Source organism: Mus caroli, chromosome 3, assembly GCF_900094665.2.
Source record: "Mus caroli chromosome 3, CAROLI_EIJ_v1.1, whole genome shotgun sequence".
In the NCBI taxonomy this organism is placed as follows: domain Eukaryota; kingdom Metazoa; phylum Chordata; class Mammalia; order Rodentia; family Muridae; genus Mus; species Mus caroli.
In genome coordinates this window covers 115,483,678-115,498,516 of record NC_034572.1, presented here as the reverse complement: position 1 = coordinate 115,498,516, position 14,839 = coordinate 115,483,678, and the positions used below count along the sequence as shown (strand labels likewise).

Sequence of the window (14,839 nt, the reverse complement as noted above, 5' to 3'; positions counted from 1 at the left end):
GTCCTTCTTACCGGTTGGAACAACTTCTGGATATATGCCCAGGAGAGGTATTGCTGGATCCTCTGGTAGTATTATGTCCAATTTTCTGAGGAACCACCAAACTGATTTCCAGAGTGGTTGTACAAGCTTGCAATCCCACCAACAATGAAGGAGTGTTCCTCTTTCTCCACATCCTCGTCTCACTTTGCCTTTCTTAAGAGTCCCAAATAGTCCAGGCCTGGCCTCAAACTTGCTATATTGCCATGGATAGCCTTGAATTTTGATCGCCCAAATGCTAGAATTACAGGTGTGTACCACTACAATTTCTAATAAAGACTCTTATACTTAATCTGATCACTCCTGTTTTTTGCCTGCCAAAGCTGTCATTTCCTTGTATGATCTACTGGGAAATGTTAAGTAATGAATTCTCTGGCACGGCTCTTTGTGCTGGTACTTGGTATCCATATGCAAAACAAAACAAAGCAAAATACAAACCCCAGCTTCAATCCACACCTTGCACAAAAATGAACTCAAAACAGAGCACATACACAAGTGTCAAACTATACAATTTAGCACAAAACAAAGGGGAAACTCTATGACCTTGAGTTCAGTGAAACTCTCTTACAGACATAACATCAAGAACATGACCAAAATGAGAGTAAGATAGACCTGAACTTTCCCCTACAAGACATTGCTAAAGTATAGAAGAAAAATTCTGAAATGAGACAGAATACAAGCAAATTCAATCATAAGAAAACAACAAAACAAAAAAACCCATACAACAAAAAATTTAAAATAGCCAAATTGTAAATAAGCCCTTGGAACTATTTTCAATGTTATTTTTAAAGTTCTAATTACATCACTCCCCTCTCCCCTTATTCTGGAAAACACAAATGAAAACCATAATTAGATCTTTACCACACACCTATTAGAGAAGCTAAGCGTGTCATAATAAAAGGACACTGAGCTAGAGCTCTCACGCTGATCAGAGCCACTCTGGAGAACTGTCTTATAGTTTCTTATTGAGCTAAAGATGCATCTGACATGCACACTCCCATATGTTCCTATAAATATGAAATCTATGTTCAACAAAACCTGTCAACAGCTCCTCTTGCAGCTTCATTCATAGTGACCCAAACTATGAATAACACTGTGTCCACCTGGTGAATGGACAAACACTGACACACTAGCACAGTGGGCTGTCAGCTACCAAGACAGAGAATGGAGCTATGGACACAAGCACCACACTGATGAATCTCAAAGGAATTAGGGGTTAAAGCAGCCTATCTCAAAAGGCTGTGTGTTATGAGTCCATTATGAGTCACTTTGGAAAAGGAGGGAACATTTACATCAGAAACACATATCTCTACAGCTAATTAACAGGACAGAGACCACCGGAGCATCGCTAAGGATCAGGCCTGGGTGTGGCGACTGACAACAAAAGGGCAACAAAGATTAGATTTCCTGACTCCCAATGGTGCAGCAGTTACTTTTTAAATTGTTAGTTGCATGCCAAAAGGGCCTGTTGAATATAAACTGTACAAAATACTTAAAAGACATGAATGAAAATGGGACACGGGATGCCTTATTTTTTCACAAATCACTCAGTTCAATTTTACCATCTTTTTAAAAACTTAAATTCCAAAAAACTATCACAGCAATGCCAGATGTTTGGGGTTTAAGTCAGTTTTACCAACTAAGGCAAGAAAGGTAATCGGTCAATTACCAATGCTCACATTTAAATTTTAGCCAAATAAATCATCAACTCAGGGTATACAGTGAACAAAAGTAACTAAAAAAAAACCCAAAATACCCAACAACAACAACAAAACAAGGCACAGTGGTACAAACATGTTGCAGGATATTTGATCACATTGTGAATCCTGAGACTGTGTTATTTACTGAAAAAAAACCTGTTTCTAGTTGTGGTGCAGCTCAGCCTTAACACACACCTTTAATCCCTCTGGCTAGATATGGACACACCCTTAGTACACACCTTTAATCCCAATCAATGAAGGTAAAGTTAGTTTGTACAGGGATGCAGTCATGTTTGAAAGTGATGTCAAATTGAGTGGCAGAAAAAATGACAAATCAGAGAAAAATCTGACAGAATAGGACATGCCCAACTCTCATGAGAACAGACAGGAGGATCTATAGAAGAGAGCAGAGAAAGAACAAGAGAGGGGCAGTTTTACCAGGGCAGTTGTACAGAAAGAGGTTACATAGAGAAAACAAGCTAGACATAGGCAAAGACAGAACAAGCCAGAGAATGAGAAGGAGCCAGAAGATTGGAACATATTGCCAAAGTTAGTATGAGGCCAAGCAGAATCTGAAAGAGAAGCCAGATTGATAGTCAGCTTGGAGAGGAGTTTGAGTCAGAACAGCTGAGGGGAACCAGCCAGCTAGACTTAAGAAAGAACAAGAAAGGGTGAGCTTATTCAGCAGCAAGTTTTAGAGGCTGAGAACATTCCATGTCTAGATAAGATTGTATGGGGCTAGAAGCTTCCAGGCCTAGGCCTAGGTTAGAAGACAGAGGCATAATTATATCAGGTAAATAAAAGTTACTTTAACATGCATGTAATCCCAACACTCAGAAGTTAGGACAGAAGACTCTTGACCTGAAAGCCAGCATAGCCTTCACAGCAGATCTGGTCTTGAAACGAGGGGGAGGGTGGATGGAGGGAAGGACAGAGGGGAAAGGGAGGAGAAAGGAAAAGTAAAGAAAGAAGAGGAGGGAGGGAAGAAATAGAAAAAAGATAGCTCGAATTATGGATCACTATTAGAAACTTAAGTCCATCCACATGTTCTTTGAGTCTCAGAGTCTCAACCGTCTAACTAATCAGATCTCAAGCCTTTCTCCTGTGCCTTTAACTATGAAGAAAGTACTTACAGCCTTAAGTGTAAGGTCACACTGGAAAACAAGTGTCCGAAGCTGGGTTAAAATTTCCCTCTTTGTATTTTCTAGATCATTCCGTCTTTCTTCAACATTTGTTACACAGACTTTGTAGTGTTCGTTTGCTTCTTCTACCTTCAAGGACACCACAGAAACGACACTAATCACTAAATTTATACTTATAACTTACTGTAATTAAAGCAATGTTTCAAAAAATGGGAAATCTATGAAAAGAAAATCTGAAATATTTTAATTTTCAATACAATACTATGAAATGCATTAAGTAAAAGAATTTAAAGATAAACAGCAGTTTGGTTAGCAATTTAAGAATTGCAGATTGTGATTGATGGGGCTATTTACAAATACTGTAGTGTCTGTATAAGAAGTAGTCTCCATTTTTAACAGAATTTGTCAAATTATATTTCATAAATGAGACAAAGCTTACTATGGTTCAACAGGTATATAACACAGAGACTTACTTGCCTAAAAAGTAGACTTTATCAATAACCAATTCAAAAATGAGAAAGCACTCTCCTAAGATAACTCTTTAACAAACTCCTACGCTTGCCAACACAGTGGTTCCTCAAGTGCAGAGTTTAACCGCTGCTGCCACCTGGGACTTGATAGAAGTGATGTCAGAGTCCTGTCTGACCAACTAAAGAAGAAACTCAGTGGGTGAGGGCCAACAACCTAAAAATGCTTTCCTGGCGATCCTGACTCCTAATAAAGTTTGAGAGTCAGATCCTTAGCAGAGTATTACTAATTCAAGTTTCAAATAACAAAAATATTACTTTTTGAAGAGCCTCTTCTTCCAACCTCCGCCTTTTTTCCAGTTGTTTGTTGAGATTTTTTGCCAAACCAACACTTGAACTTAGTTGCTCTTCTTCTGCACGAAACATGGACGATTTTGCCTTTTCGTATTCATCTTGCCGCTGCATGCACAACAATTTTGCTTTTTTGAGAGCTGTCTCTGTTTCGAGCTACCCAGAAAAGAACATTAAACAGACTGTTAGACAACATTTTAGGGAACCTAGAGTAAGACAGGTGGTTTCTATATCTCGGGCGATTTTGGATAAACAGGCCAGTGGCGCTCCGTTCAATGCTAACCAATTTATTCTGCTGCTGCTTCCAAAGGTCTTTTATTTCTTTCCTTTGCTTCTCCATTTCATTCTTCCTCCCAAGTAGAGGCTTTAAGGAGATTAAAAAAAAAAGAAGTCGTTTTATAAACCCATGTTGGTGTTTAAAAAGCAAACCACCATATGCTGTATGTATTAATTTTACCTGCACAAATTTGTTGGCTTGGAGAGCTGCAATTGTCTGTTGTAGAAGGTGGCTGCTGTGGATGTCACTAAGAAGAGCATTGGTAAATAGAGACTGCAGCGGCATAAACTCCTAGAATGTACAGGTGAAAAGTAAGGTTTATAATAGCAGTGTTAGAGGCACCTGTCTAATATGCTATGTGTAGCTCAACCCCTAACACTGACATTAGAAAGGAACTCTTGCTAGAGTTCTAGATACATCCCTGTTTTTCAAAATACAACTTTGATGCTTTTCTCTAGGTAAATGATTTGGGTTTATATGACACAAACATTGAAATTATGAACTAGTTAGCAAAATTAGTATTAAAATAGGTATTTGTATAAACCTTAAATGCCTATAGGTGCAACAACATTATGAACTAACCAGTACCCCGGAGCTCTTGACTCTAGCTGCATATGTATTAAAAGATGGCCTAGCCGGGCGTGGTGGTGCACGCCTTTAATCCCAGTACTCGGGAGGCAGAGGCAGGCGGATTTCTGAGTTCGAGGCCAGCCTGGTCTACAAAGTGAGTGCCAGGACAGCCAGGGCTACACAGAGAAACCCTGTCTCGAAAAACCAAAAAAACCAAACCAAAACAAAAAAATAACCAAAAGATGGCCTAGTCGGCCATCACTGGAAAGAGAGGCCCATTGGACATGCAAATTTTATATGCCCCAGTACAGGGGAACGCCAGGGCCAAAAAGTGGGAGTGGGTGGGTAGGGGAGTGCGGGGGAGGGTATGGGGGACTTTTGGGATAGCATTGGAAATGTAAATGAGGAAAATACCTAATAAAAAATATTAAAAAAAAACAACCAAAACCTTAAATGCTCTAGTTTTATTCCTAAGGAATAACCATTAAATTTTTTTTTTCCAATACAAAGGTCAACAATTATGTTCTTTCCTGGGAATGGATTGGGAAGTCCACTAAGTAGTCTCTTATTTCCGAGCCCAGGGAGCGCACGGAATACTCACTTGAATACCAATGCTAGATCTAGTTGCCTCTGCCAATTTTACAATATTTCTAGTGGACTCCAATTCTGAAAAGGTTAAAAAAAGGACAAAATTAGCATTTTTCTCTACACATACACTCTAAAATTATTTGTGCTTCTTCAACTAAGAAGTGATCACATATATCAGAGCGCATTGTGCTGTTATAAGGACTTTAAATCTAACTGCTCCTCGGAATCAACTGGGGAACTTTCCACACATACGTGCATGACTCTCAGCTGTTAGAACAAGACCTAAGCCAGGGCAGTCTGAGCACACCCCCTGCTGAATCCTACTTCCCTCTGAACATGTCTCATGTTCATACACAAATCTGATGTGCCCTTGAGGAAAATGGGTATATCAATCCTGTCTTGCTTACTTTCCAAGTATCAGAGGCTTAGGTAAGACAATCAATAGGAAAGCACCTTCTCAGCTGAGAACACTGCTCACACAGCCACTCAGCTGTCTCCTTTCTCTCTGCTTATGCACCCACTGCACTCTTCTCTCCATGCACGTTACCTATTTACACCTTCCTACCCATCACAGTAGGGCTTCTTTAACAGAAGAGACAGTGCAGTCTGTTGTTGTGCGCCTACATCTAGCGGTCAACAGAAAATGTCTAGTTTGTGTATCTAGTGTAAGAAAGCCTAGGTCATGAAAAAACTAATTCTATTTATTAAAATGAAATACACTACATATAAATCATAAAACCCATGCTGTAGAAAAATGAATCACAAACAATTTAACTCTAATGTTTCAAAATTAATCAGATGCTCTAACAGAGAACTCACCCAAGTTGAGCTTTTTTTCAACCCACGACACTATATTCTTGGTATATTTTGACCATGTTTTAGCATATGACAAAGCCAGCTCTATAGAGTCAGTGTTCTTTAACAGCAAGTTGTCTAGTTCTATAGGAGAAAAATTTCCTGAAGATAAAAACATCAGTACAAGTGTAAGTTAAATATGAACACATGGTGATTCTTAAGAAAGAAGTACTTGGATCCTAGGAATTCATCAATAACAACTAGTTAACAATCCACAGGATACGTTTATAACACATCAGTGTTTATGCTTCAAAATATATTGTATGTTTATACTTAAAAGTGTATTCATTTTTACTTTCTGTGCATATATGTTTTGCTTGTATATGTATGTCTGTGTACCACATTCATGCCTGGGGCCCACAGAGCCAGAAGCAAGAGTCAGATGACGTGAAACTAGAGTTGTGGATGGTTGTGAATTGCTGTATGGGTGCTGGGAACCAAGTGAGGGCTCTCAGGCACTGAAACACTGTATCTCCAGCCCATGGGTTTTTATCTTAATACATATTTCTATTATTTGTTAAGCTATAATCTGTATGCAATTATGATCAGTTTGCTTTATCACATCATCTCCTCAAGCAAATTGTATGTTTTATATGTATTAAGAATGAATATACTACAAAGAGATTAAGTATACCAAAATATTTAATGAAAGAAATCACAGAATGTTCAATAAAATCTTAAACACTTACCTTTTTCATGGGGTAAGTCCACTGAGTCCACAGAAATGTTTTCAAAAGACTTAACACATAGAAGAAAACAAATTCAAGATTAGAGCAGAAAACAACAAATCACTTGGTCCAAAATTCTGTTCTGATTTTATTACTGACATAATTCCTATTCAAAAATTTCTAAAAGTATTTAAAACTCAGAGGCCTATAAGTCTACTTAAATATCACAACACTGAGAGAATTATAGTTCTCAAGACTGAACAATAAAGAAACTCTTTAATCTGATTAGGTAAAACAAAAACAAAAAAACCCCAATGAATGCATGTTAAACTTCAAATTCCACAGATCTAAAAAGGTTCAGAAGTTAAAGAAGCAGTTACAAACTTAAGAGTCTGCAAGCTTAAGAGAATGCCCGACCATCTTTTACTATTTTATCACACGTGTCTTTTCAAGTTTTTTGGACAGCTTAGGACAAAATTTCCTGTGATAATAGAAATGCCATACGTGTTGTTATGTATATCAGATGCCAGCTAAATGTAGCTAACTTGAACATTTGGAATATGGCAATCAACTAGAAAATAAACTTTTAATTTTACTTATCAATTTAAATTTAAAGAAACACATTAAGTAATGGCTACATCTTTTAGATAGTATTTAAATATACCGTCTATCTTCATTGTTACATAAATTTTGTTTTTTGTTTTTTTTTTTTGCTTTGTTTCCTGGTTTCTTTGAAGACAAGCTCTGACTATGAAGCTCTGGCTGGCTTCTAACTCACTATGTAGACCAGGGTGGTCTCAGAGATCTGTCTGCCTTACCTCCCAAGTGCTGGGACTAAAGCATGTAGCTAAATATTTAAACAAATCTGATCTACGTGGTTGGGCAATACACAGTTTATAGATTCAATCAAAATGGAAAAAATACCTTTCAGCTCTATTAGGTGTACTGGATTGTACAATTAGGGTTACCTTAACCTTAGTTTGCCCTTCTCTAGAAAAGGGGATAGAATGCTATTTTCTGTGTCTATGTCTGGCCTCCACCTGCTCAAACACAGGACATGTACCCAAACCCATATATCCACCTCCCTTCACCCTCAGCAAAACAAAAAACAAAAAAACAAAAAACTTCACTAAAGTTCTGGACCACATAACATAGACTCATGAAGAATCAGGCTATTTTCTTAATACAGTATCACTTAGAAAAGTATAACCAAATTATTGCTCCAGAAACTGATTGTTTTATCATATATAAAATTAACTAATCTGCTTTGTTTGGCCTCAAAAGATGAGGTAATCTATAATCAGAATAATACTAAGATCAACATCAGGAAAGGGTTTGTGATAGCAAATTAAAAAAAATTTTTTTGACCTACCTTACTTTCTCTAGAAATAGGTAGACGTAGTATCGCATCATTGCCTACATCTCCCATAAGGAAGTTTGTGAGGCTATCCAGAGAGGTTAAAAAAAACACAGAAATAAAAAGACAAATTACTACACTTCTTGGTCTCTTACCGTCAATCTATCGTCTAGAATAAATTGTTTTAAGAAACACGTAAGAATCCCATTATACAAACTGCAGGCACAGCTCCTAAGAGCTCTATAAATACTTGCGATACAGTCAATAGAGCAACACAGAAGGTAGCTCTTGCCGAGCTGTGATGGCATGTGAAACTACCTAACAGTTTATTTTCCATCTATCCCGCAGATTTATGTCCCGTACATTCTCACTAAGGCATTCGGGAGCACTAACTTCATTGAGAATCTTTTTTTTTTTTTTTGGTTTTTCGAGACAGGGTTTCTCTGTGTAGTCCTGGCTGTCCTGGAACTCACTCTGTAGACCAGGCTGGCCTCGAACTCAGAAATCTGCCTGCCTCTGCTTCCCAAGTGCTGGGATTAAAGGCGTGCGCCACCACGCCCGGCGAGAATCTTAACTTACATGTTTCCAAAGGCAAATGCCAAAGTTTCAATGGAGGAAAAGACTTCTCGGAATAGATCGTTTTTGTTTTCTTCATTAACTTCTGTAAAGTTCACAGCTATAAGCAAAGATCAGTTGCAGTAAGTGGAGGAAAACACATTTAACACTAGATTTATACAAAGTCATTTACTTCTTTTAATCACCATTGCTTCAAAGCACAAAAAGGTAGAAACTTAAAATCTAATATACAAGTGTACAGAACATTTAAGTTCTTTATTAGGGAAATCATGCAAAAGCATCAGTTTGCAAAGAAGTAGCTGGGATTGCAAGTTCAGTATACATGCACGACACAATCCAACACATCTAAAAGATGACTCCGTGAGAAATCCGCCTTGGAGTCAGAGTCCATGCTGTACCTGGCCTCTATGGAGTGTCCTGGGTTGTTTGTTTGTTTGTTTGTTTTTTCCTCACTTACTGTTCTCTGGAATTTTAAGAAAGAACTAAAGATACTGGTCCACTGAAGTCGATATGAAGTACAAGCTTAATATAAACTATCAACATAGATAGTCATAGATGCATTTGCATATCATAAATTATATGATATAGCATCACATTAAACACCCAGTACTTTAGGAAAGTTAAAGTCCTAGTTATACATAGCTTTATTTCCTATCAACAGGCCCTTGGGATCTGAAGTACATGCTAACTGACATAACTTTTTGTTTATAGTAGGGATATTTTGACATTTTGCATTTTGCTAAGAATATTATGAAATACAATCTGAAAAGGTTATTTAGTTTCTTTCTGTGAACTGTTGTTAAAACCCAAGACATAATTTACTAAGGCAAAATATGAAGTTGGAATTGGTCTTTCTGTTAAGCAAGCCATGTTACTCTGTAAGAAGCAGCTGTCCCTTCCAGCACCAATGTATTTACAAAAGAAGATGGAGAAGCTAGAAAGCCACCCTTGCTTTATATCTTGGCTAAAGTTCGAAAAATAGCTCCATCACCAAAGACTTCATTAGGCCTGGGCTTTTTTAGAAGTTGACTCATATGCAAATATGGTTATAAAGCAAGAACCCCTGAATTACAACCAGAACTGTATGTATATGAATATGCCTCTGTAGACTATGGGGTAGTGACACTTAGATCCCTACCTATCATCAAAATTTTCTAAATGTCCCTTATAATAAAACAAGAAACTTAAGAACCAGTCAATACAAGTAATTTTAAGAATATTTCTAGACCTTTGCTCTCGTCAAATTGAAGAAACAGATTCTACTTCTGCCTGAAATAACTAAAAACAAACAAACAAACAAAGGCAGTAATTTTTGACCAACATGAAACTAACCATAGTTTACAATTGCCCGAGTTTATTGCCTAATATACAAAGTAGATTCCCAAATCAAGGATATGTCCAGAGGTATTTAAAAAATGTCAATACTGAAGAACCAGTTAAGTAGGAGAACATTTATACATTTGTGTACATACATTTATAAATGTATAGAACTGAAAAATTCACACTGACACAAGCACAGTGAAAAATGGATATACTCTCAATAAGTGATAGAAAACAAAATAAGGCAGGATAGTGAATTCCAAATGATACGCATTAACTAACCTGACAAGACAGATATTTTGTACAACTCTACTCAGAAGCAAAGTGCACAAGACACAAGTTGTTTTCAAGTCAATACTTAGAAACACAACTATATTATGGGACATAAACTACCTCTCAATAAGCATAACTATTCAAATTATTCAAAATATATTCTCTGATTTCATGGAATTAGAGTAGAATTAACAGAAAAAAATTATAAAAAGTTCTTGAATACTTGAAAATTAAATAGCATACTGCTATATAACCTATGGGTCAAATACAAAGAATGAAATTAGAAGTACTTTGAACAGAATGGAAATAAACATATGAAACGTTAGAATCTGAAAAGGGGAGAAGACATAGGCAATGCTAACGACAGTTTCACAAGAACGTGATGTAGCAACATTTATAAAAAATAGCGCTAAATGAGAGGAGCTTGCTGTCTATCAATTAGACCACAATAAAATCATTTTTAATTGTTCATTGAAAAGTACTCTAACACTGTCTCAATTTTTATAAATATTTTTTCTTTCCTATAGGTATATCTTTCATGACACTAAACACAATTAGGAGACACAAATAATTGTTATAATGACTGTAAGTAATAAAAAGATAACTCTTTTGAGCCATCTTTCCTGTCTTCATTCCTACTCGATCAGAGTCTCGGTCACCTAATGAGACACCGTGAGTGCCTTTCCGTCCCCTTCAGGGCAGCTCTTGTTCCTAATGTGGTTCATTCTTTTGTACCAACAACATATTCAAAACCCTGAACCAACACTCTTCCTCCTTCCTTCTTTCACTAGATCTCATCCAATTAACATTTTTCCTAAGAAAATGTTCAATATCCTTGCCATGTGAAAGAAAAATTTTGTTTTACCATGTTTCTTCTTGAGGTACTATCCAATCTAATTTCCATTTTTTTCTCTACCAAATCTCTATGTAATGTAATGACTGTTTTCCTTTCACTATGAATTATCTCGACTTCACCAAAATTGGGCTTTAAAAAAGCCCAGTTCAATGATAACTTTTTCTATAAAGAGCTAGGTAGTCCATGCCTATAATTTCCAGGACATGTCTGGTTTAACCCGCTACTGAAGGAAGCTACAGACCACACAGAAAAGAGTAAAATACTTGTGTTCCCATAACTCCATTTGGCCCTCCAGCTCTCGTTGCCAACTCCTGGGTATGATGACAGGTTCTACAAACAGCCTGCATAGGCTGAGTCTCAGCTTTGTCTCTGACTATACATAAACATTAAAGTCTCTAGTCAGTTTCCTCACTTATTAAGTGGGACAATTATAAACTCAACAGTTGTGGGAATTAAACAATGCAAGACCACTGTCAATCAAAGCACCAGCTTCCATCAGTGAAAACCGAGGGTTTCTCTACCTTAGTCTTCAATCTCCTTGACTTACCTCAACGTTCAACTCTTCTACCACTTACTATGAATCCAACTTTGGACAAACCTCCTTCAGCTTCCTCATTTACTAAGAGGAAGCTGATCTCACAGGTTTATTCATCTTGGAACTGGGATGACTACAGGAGGTCATCCCTGTGAAGAGCCTAACAATGTCTGTCAAGCAGCAGCATCAATCCTAAATAATAGCAGCTATAGGTATTATTACAGAATTAACCACTTCCTTCCATCATGACATACTCTACTCTTTTAAAAGTTATTTGTTACAAAACATGGCAGAGATAAAGCTTTGAAGTGCCAGACGTGGGTTCAAGTTTGACCTTGACTACTTCTAGTGTTGACACAATCTAAATTCACTTCCTAGACATGCAAAGTAGCACATCAAGGAGAATTAAGTCTCTAGGATCTAGTGGCTGGAATTCCGTATCTATGTGCAGTGCCTCAGTTCTGTACCTTTCCTTAGACAGTTTTACCTTGTGTAGATCTCATCTTAGGCTACTCCCTCTATACCTTCCTAACCCCACAGAACTTCATCACTTCTATACTGCCAAGGAACTACTTGTCCAGGTGCTGTCCACTCGCTACAGAGCAACTTTATAAGAGCTTCCTTCGGATGTAAGAAACACCTTCCACTTGCTGTTTCTTATACACTGCTTAGCTGAGAGTTTTGCTTCTAAAATGTTTTCTTTCTTTTCATTCCTACTACTGGCCTTCTCTAACCCAACGGCTCTCAGCCTTCCTATTACTGTGGCCCTTTACTAAAGTTTCTCATGCTGTGGTGACTCCCAAACATAATTTTGCTACTATTATGAATCATACTGTAAATACCTGATATGAAGGATATCTGATATGCAGCTCCCAAAGGGGTTGTGACCCCCCTTAAAAGAACACATTTTGCTTCTCTAAATTTTAGACTTAAACCTAAAAATGATTCCATAAAAACTTTAGGATAAAAGATGTAGAGAATGGTGAAACTTCAGAGTATGGAAGGCCATCCTAATAATTCAGACTCAAAACACACAAAAAGGACTGATATGTTAAAGTGTAAAAATAAATAAAGAGTAAATATTGAATAGCTAATGTTAAAAATACGAAGTTTCAATAAATAAATTATATTTTAAGAATATTAAACACCAAGAGAAAACCAGGTAATAAGCCAACTGAAATAAAAGGATGTACAAATGACCCTGAAACATACTCAACTGCCTTCAAACTGGAGAGAATACAGCTCAAACTCCCCCAAGACAATGTTTTTTTGCTACGAGCCTGGGTAACAAATCTTGATAGCTAGCACTGCTGATGGGGGGGGGGGGGGGTAAACCAGCTCTCTTCACACTATCAGAGGGCAGGGCTTGAGAGAGGATATGACAATATCAAAACACACAAGTTCTTTCAACACCCAAGTTACTAAGAATTTGCCTGACTATGCACAGACGCATCAGCAGGTAATAATTTACACATCTACTGGGAATGAACTGGTTAGATTATAGCACATCAACATTATGTATCTCCAAACAGCTTTGAAAAACATCAAAGAAAAGCCAAAGACCTGAGAAACACTTTATGTGCAGACAAATGAGCAAGAAGTAAGGTACTATCATTTGTATAGCAAGAAGTAGGGTACTATCATTTATATAGCAAGGAGAATTGTACTTGTGCTTGCTTGTATGTGTTTGATGTATTTCTGGAAAGATTCAAAAGAAATTAGTGACAGTCACTGTTTATCCAGGACCAGAATGAATGGCTCCATGTTGAAAAGTCAGGTTTGCAGAACAGAAAGAAAGATGAGGGTTTAACAATGCTGTGTGTCTTGTTTAAGGCTTCTTTGTCTTTTTCTATTTGCCAATTTATGAATACAGGGAAATATATGTAGATATTAAAAACATTTTTTCATTTATATTACAAATAAAATTGACCTAAACAGTTGAAAATATTAAGTACATCATAAATCACTGATGTATGAAGATGTCTTTATCTGCTTCAAAAATAGGCTGTATCTCTCTTACCATATTGCAAATATTTTGTCAACTGAACTTCCTGTTTGGAAATAGGAAGAGACACAGGAACTACAAATCAGTGCCAGATGAATGGGAGAAAGCTAAGAATCTTTCCTTTAAAGTTATTACAAGGTAAATTCCATTTTTACAGGGTTTTTTTAAAAAGCAACAGAAAGATTCTGTTTTATGTATAAAAACTAGATGTATTGCGGCAACACAACCAAGATTATACAGCCCTGAAGGTATTTTGTATTACGTTTTTGGTTTTATTTTAATTTTGTTTTGAGCAGTTTGGCAATTTTGCAAACTGCATTTAGCAGTTAATACATCCAAAAAAGATAGCTGCTCAGATCACTGCTGTTTTTAAAGATGTAATTAGGGGCTAGGACTGTAAGAACCATCTAGATTACTCCTCTGTTCCTACAGCTCGCTGATCCTATACAATTGTTTTTCTTGAAGTTTTTCCCCAAAATGAAGAAAACAGGAACTCCCTGCCCCAAAGATGCAAGTACCAACACATTTAGGCTGCTTGGCTCCTGCATTCAAAAATGATTTCTACCAATTTCTTGCCTTCTTAGGTTTTGAAAATTAAGTTGCTATTAAATAAACTCTGATTTAGCCTCAACTGTGCAGGCCACTCATTTTTGGAAGGTCTCAAGAACAAAAGCAAAAAACCCCTTGTAACATTTCCATGGAATCCTACAGAAACAGTTTCCCACCAACAAATCAATCCTATCTTCCTCTTTCCAATTCCATACAACACCAAAGTAGCATAATGACAATAATTCTGAGTGTACAGCCATAGCGTGAAATAATATTATTTAAAAGATTGCTTTACCTCAAGGTTAAAAGGATCTCGAGGCAGCTAGAGCCCACACTCTTGAGGTCTGTCTCTGGAATGTGGACACCAGCCACATGCTGGTGTGCTCCTTCCCCAGGACATCCTGACTGCACACAATAGTCACCGACAACAATTGAGCTAAGTCGCTATTTCCAAGCATGGAAATTTTACTATCTATAGACACAAATTTCCCTATCTAAGTAAAGTTAAATGGTACTTGTAAACAATCTACTTAAAAACAAATCTGGTTACTAAGCTCATTTTAAGAGTCACAGAACAAGCCACCCCTGTTTCCCTCTTAAAATTGTCTACAGCACCTTTTCCCTCTCAATGCTTCAAATAGAAAAAAGGAAACCATACAAACAGGAAAAGTCTTAAGTCAGAAAGAGATGTGTGTGTGTGTGGGGGGGGGGGGG

General features: G+C 37.1%; 1 protein-coding gene across 2 annotated transcripts in view; it reads right to left on the bottom strand.

Moving 5' to 3' along the window:
- Nucleotides 1–14,839, bottom strand: part of Arhgap29 (Rho GTPase activating protein 29) — a 67,488-nt gene that overhangs the window by 23,231 nt on the left and 29,418 nt on the right. For both annotated transcript variants that reach the window (XM_021157541.2, XM_021157543.2), the window contains exons 4-12: nucleotides 8,591–8,687; nucleotides 8,027–8,099; nucleotides 6,676–6,724; nucleotides 5,951–6,088; nucleotides 5,145–5,209; nucleotides 4,154–4,264; nucleotides 3,980–4,060; nucleotides 3,664–3,852; nucleotides 2,870–3,007 (exon numbers count right to left, since the gene is read on the bottom strand). In XM_021157541.2, coding sequence (XP_021013200.1) covers nucleotides 2,870–3,007; nucleotides 3,664–3,852; nucleotides 3,980–4,060; nucleotides 4,154–4,264; nucleotides 5,145–5,209; nucleotides 5,951–6,088; nucleotides 6,676–6,724; nucleotides 8,027–8,099; nucleotides 8,591–8,687 — 941 coding nt within the window. The remainder of the gene's footprint in view (nucleotides 1–2,869; nucleotides 3,008–3,663; nucleotides 3,853–3,979; nucleotides 4,061–4,153; nucleotides 4,265–5,144; nucleotides 5,210–5,950; nucleotides 6,089–6,675; nucleotides 6,725–8,026; nucleotides 8,100–8,590; nucleotides 8,688–14,839) is intronic.